The 15,633-nt window shown below is 33.6% G+C and overlaps 2 protein-coding genes across 2 annotated transcripts; both read right to left on the bottom strand.

Moving 5' to 3' along the window:
- On the bottom strand, positions 1 to 1,678 carry LOC132272844 (uncharacterized). The gene is made up of 2 exons (XM_059773923.1): positions 1,628 to 1,678; positions 1 to 364 (listed from the first exon to the last, which is right to left on the bottom strand). Exons 1-2 carry the CDS (start codon positions 1,639 to 1,641, stop codon positions 1 to 3), a joined length of 378 nt encoding a protein of 125 aa, XP_059629906.1. The 5' UTR covers positions 1,642 to 1,678.
- A 1,538-nt stretch (positions 1,679 to 3,216) lies between these two features.
- On the bottom strand, positions 3,217 to 9,936 carry LOC132274381 (uncharacterized). Its single transcript, XM_059775649.1, has 8 exons — positions 9,881 to 9,936; positions 8,247 to 9,198; positions 8,086 to 8,133; positions 7,781 to 7,915; positions 6,140 to 6,259; positions 5,346 to 5,390; positions 4,770 to 5,254; positions 3,217 to 3,975 (listed from the first exon to the last, which is right to left on the bottom strand). The coding sequence occupies exons 2-8, from the start codon at positions 9,037 to 9,039 to the stop codon at positions 3,364 to 3,366; spliced, it is 2,238 nt and encodes a 745-aa protein (XP_059631632.1). The 5' UTR covers positions 9,040 to 9,198; positions 9,881 to 9,936; the 3' UTR covers positions 3,217 to 3,363.
- Between the last annotated feature and the right edge of the window lie 5,697 nt (positions 9,937 to 15,633).

Raw genomic sequence — 15,633 nt, 5'->3', positions numbered from 1 at the left:
TTACAGTGAGTGCTGAACTAATGCATATGTTATGGTTGTGTCAGCAGCACTCCTGGCAGCAATATGAAGGGGCGTGTCACCATATTCATCTATTACACTACTGATACTACTCACTACACGACCCATCCTGCCAAGAAGCTCCTCCACCAACTCCGCGTGGCAATGCGAAACAGCAATATGAAGAGGTGTTTCCCCTAATGTGGAGATCTTAGCCGATATTGCATCTGGATGTACATCAAGATATGCTTTCATACCTCCCAAATCACCCTTCACCAACGCCCTATATAGGTGTATATATTTAATTATATCATCATCCCTACTTTCAGCTGCCTTTTCTTTTTCTGATGATGTCGACGCCCTTGACCTGCATATGCATGCTCTATTAATTTTTATGTATAATAATATACATACATATATATATTCACACACACACATAACAATTACTAAGAATTGTTGTATAGAAATTAATACTTGCTGCAGTATTTATTATATAACCTCATGAAAAAGAATTTAAGTGCTAACCAAAAGCCAAATGCTGCTTAATTACAACACCCACTTCAATATAAAAAATTTAAGCAAACATATAAGCCTTAATTAGAAAATGGTATACATATATATAGACAGTAATTAGGATCTAATAAGTCCACAAGTATATATAATATATATATATATATATATCTTACATGATTAAGGAAAGTGGACGCTAGCTAGCTCCTCAGCCTCCTCTTCATTTCCTCCACTTCTGGAAGTTTATAGTAATATAATTGGTTTCCAACAGTTGCCTTTTATAGTAAAATATATTATTCCTTCCTATTCCTCTTCCTCCAGGCATATTAAATAAAGGGTAGGTATGTTATTCTTCTCACAGTTAATTGATTCTGCTTTACTCTCAAATTAAGAGCATTATATTATTCAGTGGCATGTGATATACGTGTCCTTTTTCTTTTTCCTTTTAATGTGGGGTTTCTGATGCTTGTCCTCTCATCTTTTCACAAGTATAATTCTTTTTCTTCACACACACAACATATGGTACTGATGAGGATGTCTTCGACAACCTCGTACTCTCTTTACAGTATTTTTTGTAAAATATATTTTTGGTAATGTTTTCCCGAATATATATACTGTTATGTACATCTGACACAGTACTTTATGTTGTTACAGACTTAGAGCATTCAACATTGTTATTTTTATGAAATTAATGGTGTTGATGATCAAAGGTAAAAGTAATGTGTCACACCTTAATTCTTGTAAATTATATGTAATGTAATATGGAGGAAGTGGTGGTGGTGGTTTTTCATTTCTTTCCCTTTTCTACTTAAGGTAGATTTACTGGCTTCATTTAAACAAACATTAAAAAAATTACGATCCGTTTAAGCTTTGAGGCCATATAAAATTCAATTTATATATATATAGTATGGCATTCCATGCTTCTCATGAGCTAATTCAACAACTAAGTCTTCTAATGTTACACTGTTCTAATGTTATTCCTTTGTAATATGTTAATATACTCTTGTCGGTCTATTCTTCTCAATTAGATTGAACTGGACCACCACAATTAAACTGTAACCATATAAGAGGCAAATCATAATATATAGATACAGAGAGATGGTAAAATAGAGGCATTTACAGTTGTGCATCCATCTTTTAAGATTTCCAAGTTGATTTCTGTCCGAGAAAGTAGAGGGCATCTCTGCCATTGTACATAAATTTTACATCATGATGCCAAAAATCTCTGTTCTGCTCTCTGGGTTGAAAGTTGTGTAAAATATCATATTTTTTTCTTTTAGGTTTTTATTTCATAGGAGTTGAAACAACTTTGTCCATCACCATTTTGCAGCAAATTGAATGAACCAAAAAACAAATAAGGTTACAGTCCTCATTCCAAATTTCCCAGTTGCAAACATGGCGTAAAAATGGTAAAAATAAAGACAAAGACAGAAAGAAATAAGAATCTAACAAATCAACAAACATAATATTTATAAGCTTACAATAAAAATAAAATGGAGTTGATGATGATCACTTACTGAAAAGAAAAGTGGCCACTCTTCTTCACTTTCTCTTCTTCTTGGCAAGGCTCTTCTTTTTCTGTGTCTCGCAACTTTGTAGTATTAAGTTCGTTTAGGTTAGGTCCAAGTCCAACATTTGCCCTTTTTTTATAGTAGGTAAAGTGGTAATTCTGATGCTTGGCCCATCTTTTTCAAAAGCATAATTCTTTTCTTGAGAGATGACAATGTCGTGTCAATATCAATGTCTGGATACAAGAAGATTATGATTTTAGTTTGTGTGTGTTTATATTATGGGGCAACTCGGACTGGTTGTGCGGATTAGAGCTATAATTTTAGTTCGAGGTTGAGATTTTTTTAGGGCAGACCACCAATTACATCGGATCAGATTGGGCATTAACCAAATCCTATCCCTATGATTTCATGAATGTTGAATCTAATTTTTTCGTTTACATCATAGATTACATTGGATCGGATTCAAGCGTTTTTGCTGATCGGATCAAATTGGTTGTCCAGGCTTTTTTTTTAAATAGTTCAAAATTATTATTTTTTACCATTGCCTAATAGATGAATTTTCAAACGTTATTTAACCTTAAAAAGTTAGGTCCGCCTTTAGGTTAAAAGTTAGTATAACTGAAAATAATAATAAATAAATAAAGAAAAAAGAAATGGTATATATGTGTGTGTATATATATATATATATATATATATATATAAAATATGATATAAATTTAAATCGGATCAATTTTTTAAGACCTCAATCTGTTAACTGATCGCTGATTCCATATTTATCAATACATAACCGAACCATGAGCATAAAAAATTATTCCAATTCACACGAATCGGATTGGATATGATCAATTTCATGGATTGACAGATTAAATGAACACCCCTAGATTTTCAATACAGATCCAACTTTAATTGTAAGAATAGTTGTCCAAGTCGACTCGAGTTGAGTTTAGGTTAGCTTGGCCAAGTTGCACCCTTTGTTATATAAATACACATACTTTATACTCTAACAATAAACATCCGTATAACTAACTAGAAGTGCAAATAGCAATTAAACCTCTGATTAAAAATAATAATAATAATAAAAAAAATTGTCAATACATATATTTTTTTCCCGGAAAAGCAATGTATATAAATGAGAAAAACTGTACAGAGTCCAAAGATTGGGCCTGCCCAAGAACAACAAGGGACATGGCACAAAAGAAACAAAACAAGGGAGTTTATTAGAACAGCCGAAAGGCTAACAGGTAGAACCTGATAACATAGGAGACACATTAAGCTTATATTGTATGGTAGATTACACACACCTATGTACAATTTCCAAGAGGCAAGATCACAGTCATTTGAGGAGTTAAACAAACAAGCCTTTTGTTTTCCGGTTGAGTATACCGCGTCCATACGTAGAGGAGACCATGTTGACAAACAGAGGAAATTGCAATAAGGCAAATAAGACCGGTACACTAGCTAGCAATGAAACAGGAGCAACAGCCCAACTTATTTTCTCACCAAGCACAATAACAAGAGTGGCACTAAAGGCTACCATCATGGCGGTAATAGATAAGAAAAGGGTGGCGAGACCTATTATCAGTTTCAAGGGTAATGACTTGAGAAAATCCTTTTCCGCGTAGTGTGAAGTGAGAATGCTTAGGAACATTAACACTGAAGTAACCGAAGAAAATAGAGATAATGCATCTGATATAACAAAAACCATAAAAGAGTTGCGTTGTAGGAACTTAGGGTTCCCTGACTTATCATCTGTACCACCTGGTAATGTGAAGGCTGCAGCAAACATAACAGTGACGATGAGAGTGGCCACAATTGTACATGATCTTGCTGTATCTCTCATCCATTTTTCTCCTTCTTTGACTAATTCACAGTGCCATTTCCAGAACAAAGCTGAAGGTGTTTCTCCATTTTCATTAGCAAGAAATTTCTGTGAAGATGGTACGACACTCTCCACCTCCTATCATAATTAATAAAGGACATCAAAATAATATTTAGTTCATAGATACTTACAGTCTAGCTAAAAGCTTGATTGCAATATTTATATGAGTTTATGGAAGGGCTCAAATGAATTACTAATCGCATCACTAGGCAATTCTTATGTTGGAAAAGAAACCATGCTCCAATGGATGCAATGAATTGCTCCAAACATATTTCTTATGCATCAACATACTGGAGCAAAACTTTGTTCATGTGCAAAAACCCTTATCTAAAGTGATATATGAGCATGAATATGGAGAAAGTTTACAATACTCTGGGGTACTTATATGTGGTAAGACAAATTGAGAGTTTCTATATCTGTTCATTGGTTGGGGGTACCACGTATACAATACCCGCAGGGTAGACTTTCTCCATAAATATGAGCCCCTACAAAATAGTTGTGCATGCGTGTCATGTGAAGATCGTCATTTTGTTGGATACATGTGCTACTATATGCAGATAAGGCCCTTACATATGTAAGAACCTACACCCCACCCAACCACTCCTACAAGAGGTCTAATATCTGCATCATTGCATCAACCTAGGTTGTCTCATCGGCCTTCTTATTAATCGTAGTTTTTATATTCTTTAAGGAATAAAATATTTTGAAAGCTTTCCCACAGTAAGCACGCTGCATGAGATTTAAAATTTTACTAATAGAAAACGTCATCTATGGCATGAAGTTCCCCGAAAGTAAACTAATGATACTCAAAATGACATTCTATGACCAGAAGTACGTTTGGATAATGATGTAGAAAGTTAAGAACAGATTACCTTGTACCATTGTACTTCTCTTTGCACTTCCATAGCTACACCTGGGGCATGACTGAACACCTTCCAGAACTGTTGTTCTCCTTGCTTTTCCGAAGTTCCATCTGGTCTTCCTATGACGTTAGACAATACTACAGGACATGCAGCTATATGTAGCATGCTGTGCGATTCTACTAGAATTTCTGTAATTTTGTTTCTATTTGCAATACTTAAACCATAGAAGAGGTTCCATATTCTCTCTTGACGGCAAGCAATTGCCATGTGAAAAATGCTTCCACTTTCCTTATTCCCCCATAATAAAGTAGGATTGGACCTTAGAACTTCCTCAACAAATTCAGCATTCCCACATTTGATGGCTATTTTTGTCGCCTCAAAGTATGCTTCAGTCTGTTTAGGATCAGAAGTCAAGTTTGGATCACACATCTTTTTGAGTAGTTCACGGGCATGGATATGCTTGTTCTTCATATTCAATATTTCTTGCTCGACGTCTACAATTCTTACCCAAGAAGAAATAGTTAACTATATATATATAAAATATTACCAATACAGTAACCATACATATATTAGTACTCTACGTACCGATTTTAAGAACATTTGACATTAATCCTTTCAGACAATGGAGCACTGTTATACATCAAAAAGAACAATTATCCCATCAAAACATATCTAATTAACATTTATAAAAGATACAACATGGAATGAGTTTGAACACTCGCATACTCCTCCTACCAGCCCTCAAGTTACCAAGGTTAAGATGACCAATGATATGCATGCATCATGGATATTCCACAAAGGTCCATGTAGGAGAGAAAAATATTTGGCCCAAATACGGAATGGCCCAGCTAATATGGGATGTTTAGAGGGGCTGAATCGATACAGACCTAATTTTTGGCATAAATTTCATGAAGTTGATGACCTGAAGACTTCAAATTAGTTCTCATAGTAAGTGGTCTCTTACTGCTACACCAAGTGATGATCTCTAGCTGTTTGTAAACATTTAAGCCAGTAAGCATGCATAGGCATTCCAATTGATTGGGTCCCAGATAGCATAGGAGGCACCTAGTTTTGTCAACACTCTAAAATCATTGCAAGCATTTTGCCATGTCATCGTCGTTTAAACAGACAATGATGTGTGAAAGATTCCCTAGCATCTCATTTACAAACAATGTTTTTCAGCATTTGACAATTGCTAATATTGCTACTCGCATGAAAATTGTATTTAAATTATATAGCTTTACTCCGATGTATCTTTGGGCGGGAACCCATTGTAGGATCCCAGGCCTTTTCAATGGAGACGCATAACAAGATTTCTTCTACAATCGATTGTTTGAATGAAAAACATTGGACATACGGGAGAGAAAAAGATAAGATACCCGTTAAAAATACTTTATCCTTGAAGCGTTTGAAAGCGGAAGGATACACAGATCTGGAGGTCTGAGGAAGATTTTCTTCATCGCGTTTATTATGGACATTAGCTGGTAGAACATCCATACCTATCAGAAAGAAAAAGAAAGGCTGTTATCATTTAAATACAAAATACATTTTGAAACTTATAGTATTAGTGCTTCATTCCAAAAAATTAAAAAGTCATGATGTCAATACCGGGAAACAAATGGTAAATCCAACGGTTTTAATGACTCTCATTAAGCATGTATTTTAACAGCCAATAGAAACCGAGTTACCCCAACGCATGTTATATAACATTATAAAAGCACTAGCAATAGCTTCAACTGATATCCCTCAGCTAATAGACGAGGTGGGCACCATTAGGTACCGACACCAAGGAACTTGTGAGCAACTCTTTGCAGCATTCCTCATGGCAATCAGACTCTAGATCTGCAGCATTGTCACAATATTTTCTACACTACACTAAATAAATTCAATAAAACTTGAAACCAAAAATCATTACTCCACGATATCCAATTACGCTGAAAGCTGGACCAATTGAATTGCTAGACTTGGGAATTGTCGAGTTTATCAAGCCATCATCATGTTTTAATTAATTTTGGAGGAAATACACTTCCACCAAATCTCAATTGCCTGACTGTAGATTCAGCATGCACATGTTTATAAATTTTGAAATGTGCTCAAACTAACCCCTTCCCTTAGTGGCAATGAAGTGACAGAAATTGGCCATGTGCACTACCCTTAAATTTTATTCTCTAGTGTATAAGATTCCATAAAAACAACACCGTTGACTTGTAGTCACCATACTAGTCATCTGTTCTTGCACTTCACCACTCTTCCCAGCTAAACCCCTACCACCACTGTCATTTCAATCCACCACTAAAACCCACAATATATAAGGTATATATATATATATATATATATACCACCACTGCCATTTCAATCCACCACTAAAACCCACAATATATAAGGTATATACATATATATGTGTATATAAATATTTCATATCTAAAAACGTGCATAGTGAGAGACAGCTAACCTATTCAGAGAGAACCATACATCCAGATATATCCAACCACCATGCCCACTATCAATTGTAGTATAAATATGTATGTATATATTTTGAGATTTTTTTTTGAATCAGGAAGTTTTGGATAGTAATTATAGATCACCAACAATTAGTAGTACTTCTTCATCTTCAGTAGAAGATCAAAATCTCCATAAGGACAAAGTTGGGGTGTGTTCAGTTTCAAATGAGAAAAAAGAAAAATATTCAAGTTCTTCAGTCGTATATCAAATAAAATTTAATTTACGTCTAGTTGCAATTTTAAAAAGATTCAGATTAGAATGATGTTATAACAGGGCTATTTCTTATTTACATTTAAATGGATTTCTGATTGCACTTCACCAATAAAAAATCTATGGAACTGATTGCACAAATATAATCTCAATGACGCGACAGAACCTGGCTCAAATCCAGAAACAAAGTGAGTGGGGCAGCAATCTGTCATCCCACTCGTTTCAATTATTAAAAGAAGTTCACATGCAGATATGAGAGGCAAATCAAATATTCATAGAGAGCGAGTTGGTAAGATAGAGGCATTTACAGTTGTACATCCATATTTTAAGATTTCCAAGTTGATTTCTGCTTGAGAAAGCAATAGGCATCTCTGCCACTGTATATAAGGCCCATGTACCACGTGCCAACTCCGGATTGTTTTCCAGCATGTTCAGTGCTAAACCTATAGGTGTAACAATCAGTTAGAGGTGTCTGTTGGCATAGCAACTGTATATGTACGGTATCATCTAAGGGAGGTCGTCCCCATGCAGTGTGGCGATATTAATGCATATATAAGTGAACTTGTTTGATGCATCAACATAACTTATTAATTACTAGAGTCCAGATGCTTACCATAGTTCTCACCCTTAATTATATCCGCGATTATATGAGAAAGCAAATCTGAAAATCAAACAATTAGAGCCAGGCCAATCAATAATATGTCATTGTTAACTATGAGAAAGCAAAAGATGCTTCATTTTCATGTATAATGACAAAAAATTTATGATGCTCACATTTATTTAAAAAGTTCAAACCCCGGGGGATGTTAGGGATTCTAGGGATGAGATCCTGTTGTGAAGGCACTGAGCATAGATAATTAAACATCTCTGTGTTGCCATAAATTGCAGCTAGGGTGACTGGGAGAAGTTGCCTTCGATTTTTCATGCTTACCAATTGCCCATGGGCTTCCACCAATGCTTTCGCTATTCTTGTGTCTGCACCCCTAGCAGCAATATGAAGTGCTGTCTCACCATCATATTGTCTAAAATACAAAACTGAAGGATTAATCTTCACAAGTTCCTCCACCAGCTCCACGTGCCCCTCCGCAACGGCAATATGAATAGGTATTTCCCCTCTCATGGAAATTTGATCTGATATTGCATTTGGATCTTTCTTCAGAAAATCTTTGACACTTTCCAAGTCACCCTTCACCAAGGCCCTATGTAGTGACACATATTTAGTTGTATCTCTCTCGAGGCCTTGATGTCGTGGCATTTTATTTTCCACCTTTTCCCTTATGCGGGCTGGTAATATATCCCAAGCTTCCTTTGGTGTGCTAGCGTTCCTGATGTACGCCAACATTTCCTTGTCAACAGTTGTTTTAATTGCGAACATGACCTTTCCGGCCTTTATTCGCCATTTCCGGAGAGCTTCAGCATTTTCTGCTGGAGGTGGCGTAATGTCGCTACCGCCAACAATCTCCCACAAATCAAGTCCCTGCAAATACGACTCCATGCACGTCTTCCACGTGCTATAATTTTTGTTGTTGAGCTTCTCTACTGCGCCAATAAATTGGAGATCTGCCATCGTGACTTGATGGGACCCCACGTGCTGTCAAGTAAGCTTGGTCCGGGATAACCAGATTGCGCACAAACAATAATCTCTCTCTGCACAGCGCGTTGAACGATCTTTGTTCCCCTGCCCCCACACAGTCCTGGCTTAATTCCGTGCGGTGACCGTCTGACTCTGATACCAAATTATTGAACAAAGCAGAATATGTCTTTTGTCTCAGTAATTTCAAGAGAAAATATATTTTATTAATATATTTCTGTTTATAACAATACGCAAAGTAACTTGGACATATACACTTGCACACAACAGAAACTCACATTACACTTGAACACTAGAGACTGTATGAACGCTCATGTAGAATATATCTTTTGCCTGAAAGTCTATGGATGTTTGGATTCATCATTCACATATCACATGCAATTGTTACAAACCTAGAGTACGTAGGTGGGCAACGGTGATTTTTTTTTTTTCTTTATATATATATATATATACAAACTCAAAAGCATAATAATTACGGAGTAATACTTATAAAAAATATATACTCATATTATAACCTGAAATATAATTTAAGTGCTCACAGGAACACAGTTAGTGTGTCTTATATATGTCTGAGGTAATAATAATAATAATAATAATTTTAATTTCACGATTTTCAGAAAATTAATTTTGGGAACCAAAAACCAATTGCTATTGCTTGCAACACCCACTTCAATCGAAAAGGCAAACATGTTTACTGAAGGAAAAAGAGAAAAAAACGAAAAAAAAGAAGGGAAACATACCTTAGAAAATGGTAAACATATTGAAAGGAATTGAAATGTAAATGATCTAATAAGTCAACGAGTATAATATATCTTACATGATTAGGGAAAAGTGGATGCTCTTCTTCACTTTCGTCCACCTTCTGAAAATGTTTATAAACTATACAATCCATTTACTTCCAACACTTCCCTTTTATAGTAGAAATATTGGATTAATTGCAAAAAATTCCTCCTCGTACTATAGATATTTTTGCAAGTTGCCCAGTTGTTCTAAAATTTGCCCCCATGCCATTTGAATTATTCCAATGAAGTCCAACTGTGTTACCGGCATTAGTTTGCCGTTATACACGCGATATGAAATTGAACTTCATATTATCAAATTTAGTATTAATAATAATAATAATAATAAATAGAGATTAATCTAAAAGACTAACGTTTTAATCACCTCGTCCTTGATGGGTTCTACTTTTTGTTTTAATTTTGACTTAATTTATTTTTCATGATATGCTCCATCAAATTTAATTAGAAGATTTAACTGATAATTGGAAGTCACTAAAAAGATATCCCTTTGAATGATATTAATGGAGATGTGAAAATATTGTCAAAGTGGTATAAAGGTCAAACCTAAAGTGCCTCTATTCTATTGATTTTAGGTCCGATTCTAATCTCCCAAACTAATTACTAACCATTGGCACTACCTAATTAAAGACCTCAATATCAACCGGAGGTTCATTTGGAAAAGGAGAAAATATAAAATTTTAAAAGCATTTGTGCAAAAGAGTGATTTTGTCGAAATAATAATGACAATATTAAAATGGCGTACTAATAGAGGGGACAAACAATGTAAGCAACCATAGACTTGTATATATTGTAATTGATAATATTTACTTAAAAGTGATCGAGTTACATCAGCCATGGGTTACAAACACACATGACAAGACAATGCGTACAATTAATTTTCGGTGGCTAAAGCCTTTAAAAACTGATCGTACTAAAAACCATATCTGGGCCTAGGATGGTTTGACTTCACATGACTAAAAGCAATGTATGTTTCAACAATACAGGTACCATATATGACACATTGACAACCTGGCCTTTTTCTTTACTGAAATGGATGTTGAAGGAACAGTAGAGAATAATGGAGAAGATTAATGCTTGTTTTATTAGGTTTGGCAACGGTATTTTTAAATGGCATCCTAATAGAGAGGACTATTTGTCAAAAGGGGAGAATACAATGTATAATACAAAACTGAAAGTTGAGTAGAGTTATTTATTTATTTTTGTAACTAGAGGTATAGTTTAGGGCTCTTATTTTTTATTTTTGTAATTTATCTTATTAGATGCTGTGATAATTGCATAAATTTATTAGAATACAATATTATCTTGGAAAAAATGTGGTGTTTTTTTTTAGAGGGAAAAAGAAAACGGTTTTATTTTGAGCCATTATATACCGAAAGAAACAAAACTAACTCCCGAAATATTAATGGTTAGGTGATATTTCAATATTTATTTAAAGCACATATCATCATCCTATCTTCTGTCACTCTCTCAAATTATCTTAGTTTTTGTTTCTCTAACATTACAATGGAAGAATTATGTCACTTTGCCCGGGTCATGTGATATAAGTTAAATTTTTAAAAGGTAAAGTGTAAAAATAAAAATAAAAAAACAAAAAATACTTTATTATATAAAAAGAATGTGTACAAAATACTCATTCTATTTAGTATGTGCATATAAATTCTTAATATTTTAAAATATTTACAAATTATTTCTTAATATATCTTTTAACAGTCAATTTTTAAAAATAACAAAATACCCTAACACATGGTGAGTCCGGTTAGTTAGAAGTAGCATTAAAAGAAAAGAAATGAGTTTGAATATGATGAAAATAACTTTTTTTTTTAATAGGAAAAGTGGGTTCCGCAACTACTTGATTTCTCTCGGGAGAAAAATTTCCTGTGAGAGTTGTGTTTTTATATTTTATATTTCTATTATACCCCTTATGTACTATGTTTATATTATCTCCAATTGCCACAATTATACATTATCACTTATCACAAGTCACTCAAAGAAGGTTAATTAACAAAATAATACTCCCTCCGTTCCAAAATAGATGTTCACATTGAAAACTGTGACTCATAATGGGAGTAATTTTTTTTGTAAATCTGACACCTACTATGATAAATACAAAAATAAAAAAATTACACACACACATATATATATGTTAATATATATTCTACAAGACCTTACTTATAACATCTTTGTACTTATATTGTTATGTTTGAAATCATAAGGGTAGTTTTGATATATATGATCATAAAATTTTTTTTTTTAATTTCAAACTGGCAAAATAATATTTTTCACATTTTTTATTGAAAATTTTTCCAGTCAATCAAAATCATAGTGAATTTTTTTTTATAATTTCATATTATCCAAATGGTTTACTTAGTTTGTAACTAAATAACTCCTTAATTTTCCTTTTTCTTTATTTCACTTTTTTTCACCTTTAATTTAATTTTATTTTTTTGTCTCGCCAAACAGACCTTCAAAAACTGAAATCAATATTTTTTGTTTTTAATATGTCTTGAGAGCATTTTAGGTATTTCTGTTTTTAAATTGATAAAATATTTTATTTGTTCAATTTAAAAAATGTAAACTTTTTTTTTAAAACATCAGGAGAGTGTTTTTACTTTGGTATATAAAAAGCCGTTTTTATTTTCCCTATATGCCAAAAAGAAACAGTGTAAGCAACCATAGCCTTAGGTATAGTGGCCCATAGATAGCACATAGCATAAACATGTTTGTGGTAGTCCTTACTGATAAGGACTTGGTGAATCAATAGAGATAAGAGGGGTCCACCGTATTAATGTTACAACACACATCATACAAATTAATTAATATATATATATATATATATATATATATACAAATTTACTTTTTCTGGTAAATGAGTGCATTAAATTATTTATTTATTTTTTTCATTAATAGCTAGTCTTTTAAAGACCATGTGCCACGCCTAATATGTATGAAATATATCTTTCATTTTCGAAGCTACATAGTCATGTTTATATATTCCATTATTGCCCCTCTACTAACCTTGATTTTGTCGCGCATCCAAAGCACATAGCAGGAACACGTTTGGTAGTCCTCATTGATAAGGACTTAGTGACTTGGCGAATAAATAGAGATAATAGCGGGTCCATCATATTAATGTTACAACACACAACATACAAATTAAAAAATATATATAAATTTACTTTAAATGGTTGATGAGTGTATTAAAGTTTTTATTTATTTTAATAGTGTAGTATTAAAGACTGAAAGAATAGGACAAACCATGTGCCACGCAATGATGATGTATGAAATGCATCTTTCATTTTCAATGCTACAGGGCCATGTTAATACATTCCATTATTGCCCCTCTACCAATCTTGATTTTGTCACTCATCCAAACAATTATTTTTGAAATTTATATAAATAATCAAATTCTAATGACAGATTTAATTTGTAGGCATTATGTGTTAGAGATGTCAGATTTAATTTGTAAAAAGAGACCTTTCATTAAAGTTGCAGACGTTTTTTTATTTTTTAATACAAGTCATATTATGGATGGTACAACTTAAAAAAAAAAAATGCCCCCATTCCATTTGAATTATTCCAATGAAGTCCAACTGTGTAACCAGCATTAGTTTGCAGCTAAACACACCACAACATATGAAATTGAACTTAATATTATCAAATTTAGTATTAATAATAATAAATAAATAAATAGAGATTAATCTAAAAGATCAATTTTTTAATCACCTTGTCCTTGATGGGTTCTACTTTTTGTTTTAATTTTGACTTAACTTATTTTTCATGATATGCTCCACCAAATTTAATTCAATGGTTTCACAGATAATGAGAGGTCACCAAAAAGATATCTCTTGGATAATATTAATGGAGATGTGGAGGTATTGTCCGAGTGGTTCAAAAGTCAGACCTAAAGTGCCCCTATCTTATTGATTTTAAGTTCAATTCTCCCCTTTCCAAACTAATTACTAACCATTGACATGCTATATATATATATATATATATATATATATATATATATATATGGCATTACCTAAAGACCTCAATATCAACCAGGGGTTCATTTGGAAAAGGAGGAAATATAAATTTTTAGGAGTATTTGTGCAAAAAAGTGATTTTGTCGAAATAATAATGACTATTTTTAAATGGCATACTAATAGAGGGGATAATACAAAGGGGATTGATGCGAAATTGAAAGTTTAGAAGGTATTTTATTTTATTTTATTTTTTTGGGATACTTTAGGGTTCTTATTATTGTTTTATTTATTTTGTAATTTATCTTATTCAATATTGTGATGATTGCATAAATTGATTAGCATACAGTATTATCTTGAAAAAAATGTGGTGTTTTTAGTGACAAAAAGAAAGCCGTTGTATTTTGAGTCATTGTATACCAAAAGAAACAAAACCATCACTCCAATTATTAATGGTTACACTCATATTCAAATGTTTATCTAAAGCAAATATATTATTAGAAATAAAGAGAAAGTATAGAACTCTATATTGTATTGATATATATGAGATATGAAAATACATAAGGGTTTATATAGGTGACAAGATGTGTGCAGAGTAATAAACCTAAATCATATATGGTAAACCTTTTAACAGCCTCCCTCAAAATCAAGGTGGATTGAATGAAACCATCTTGAGTTTGAAGATAATCATTTCCCTAATGTAGCTGATGTGGCACCGATACTAACGTAGTTGATGACATGGCAACTGAAGTGGTAAGTGACTTGGCACTACTGCTGGCACCTCTGTTACGTGGCAACTGACGTAGTAGGTGACGCGGCACAACTACTGGCACCGTTGCAGAATGTGTCTGATGTTGGACCAATGCTAACATGTCAGGTGACGTGGGGTGGATCTGTGAAGATCTTGAAAGTAGGTGCGGAGCGTGAGTTTAAAGGTTGCTGTCCCCGGTGATAACTATTATAAACTGATGGGTAATGAATTTGTGAAGATTCACTATGTTGAAGGCGCGTGTGAGCGCATAATGACCACTGATGGCACGTGGTGGCACAATGACGGAGCTGATCTGACACGTTGAGGTGCGGGATTACCACTGGTGTGCATGAAAACGCATGGAAGATTGTGATTACCACTTAAGGCGTATGGTGGCGCGATGACGGAGCTGATCTGATACGTTGAACATCTCTGAACGAGGCATCTCGTTCAACAACGAGACTTCCGTATATGGGTCATCCCTAGGTGGGGCTTTTCTAAATGAGGTATCTTGTTGGTTTCCCGAAGGAAGACTTACAACGAGGCTTTCTTAGACGGGGCATATGAAGATCTTTATGAATATCTTGGAGTGCGGAAGCGTGTTAGTTGAGCGCCGCCGCCGAGGATGGGGCTAATGGTGCCATCTCTGGCTGTAACAACGATAAATTGGTAGATTGTTTACCAGAGATCAAAAGACTCTGATACTACGTTAGAAATAAAGAGAGAGTATAGAACTCTGTATTGTATTGATATATATGAGATGTGAAGATACATAAGGGTTTATATAGGTGACAAAATGTGTGGAGAGTAAGAAACATAAACCATATATGATAAACCTATACATGGTAAACTTATATATAGTTAGCATATATTATACAATATAGTAATAATATATTCTACAATATATTTTAACATATATTATCTTATATTTTTCTCACTCTCTCAAATTATTTTAGTTTTGTTCTTTTCTGTTTTTCTGCATTATGTCACTTTGCCCCTGTCATGTTTCTAGATTTAAGCATTCGGGTAACATAAGCCATAGGTTTGCTGGCAA

This window comes from Cornus florida, unplaced genomic scaffold, assembly GCF_030987335.1.
Source record: "Cornus florida cultivar Cherokee Brave unplaced genomic scaffold, ASM3098733v1 CherokeeBrave_3.0.0_Hap2_Chr09, whole genome shotgun sequence".
Taxonomy (NCBI): Eukaryota; Viridiplantae; Streptophyta; class Magnoliopsida; order Cornales; family Cornaceae; genus Cornus; species Cornus florida.
The sequence above is the reverse complement of the archived record's forward strand: the minus strand, read 5'-3'. Positions and strand labels throughout refer to the sequence as shown.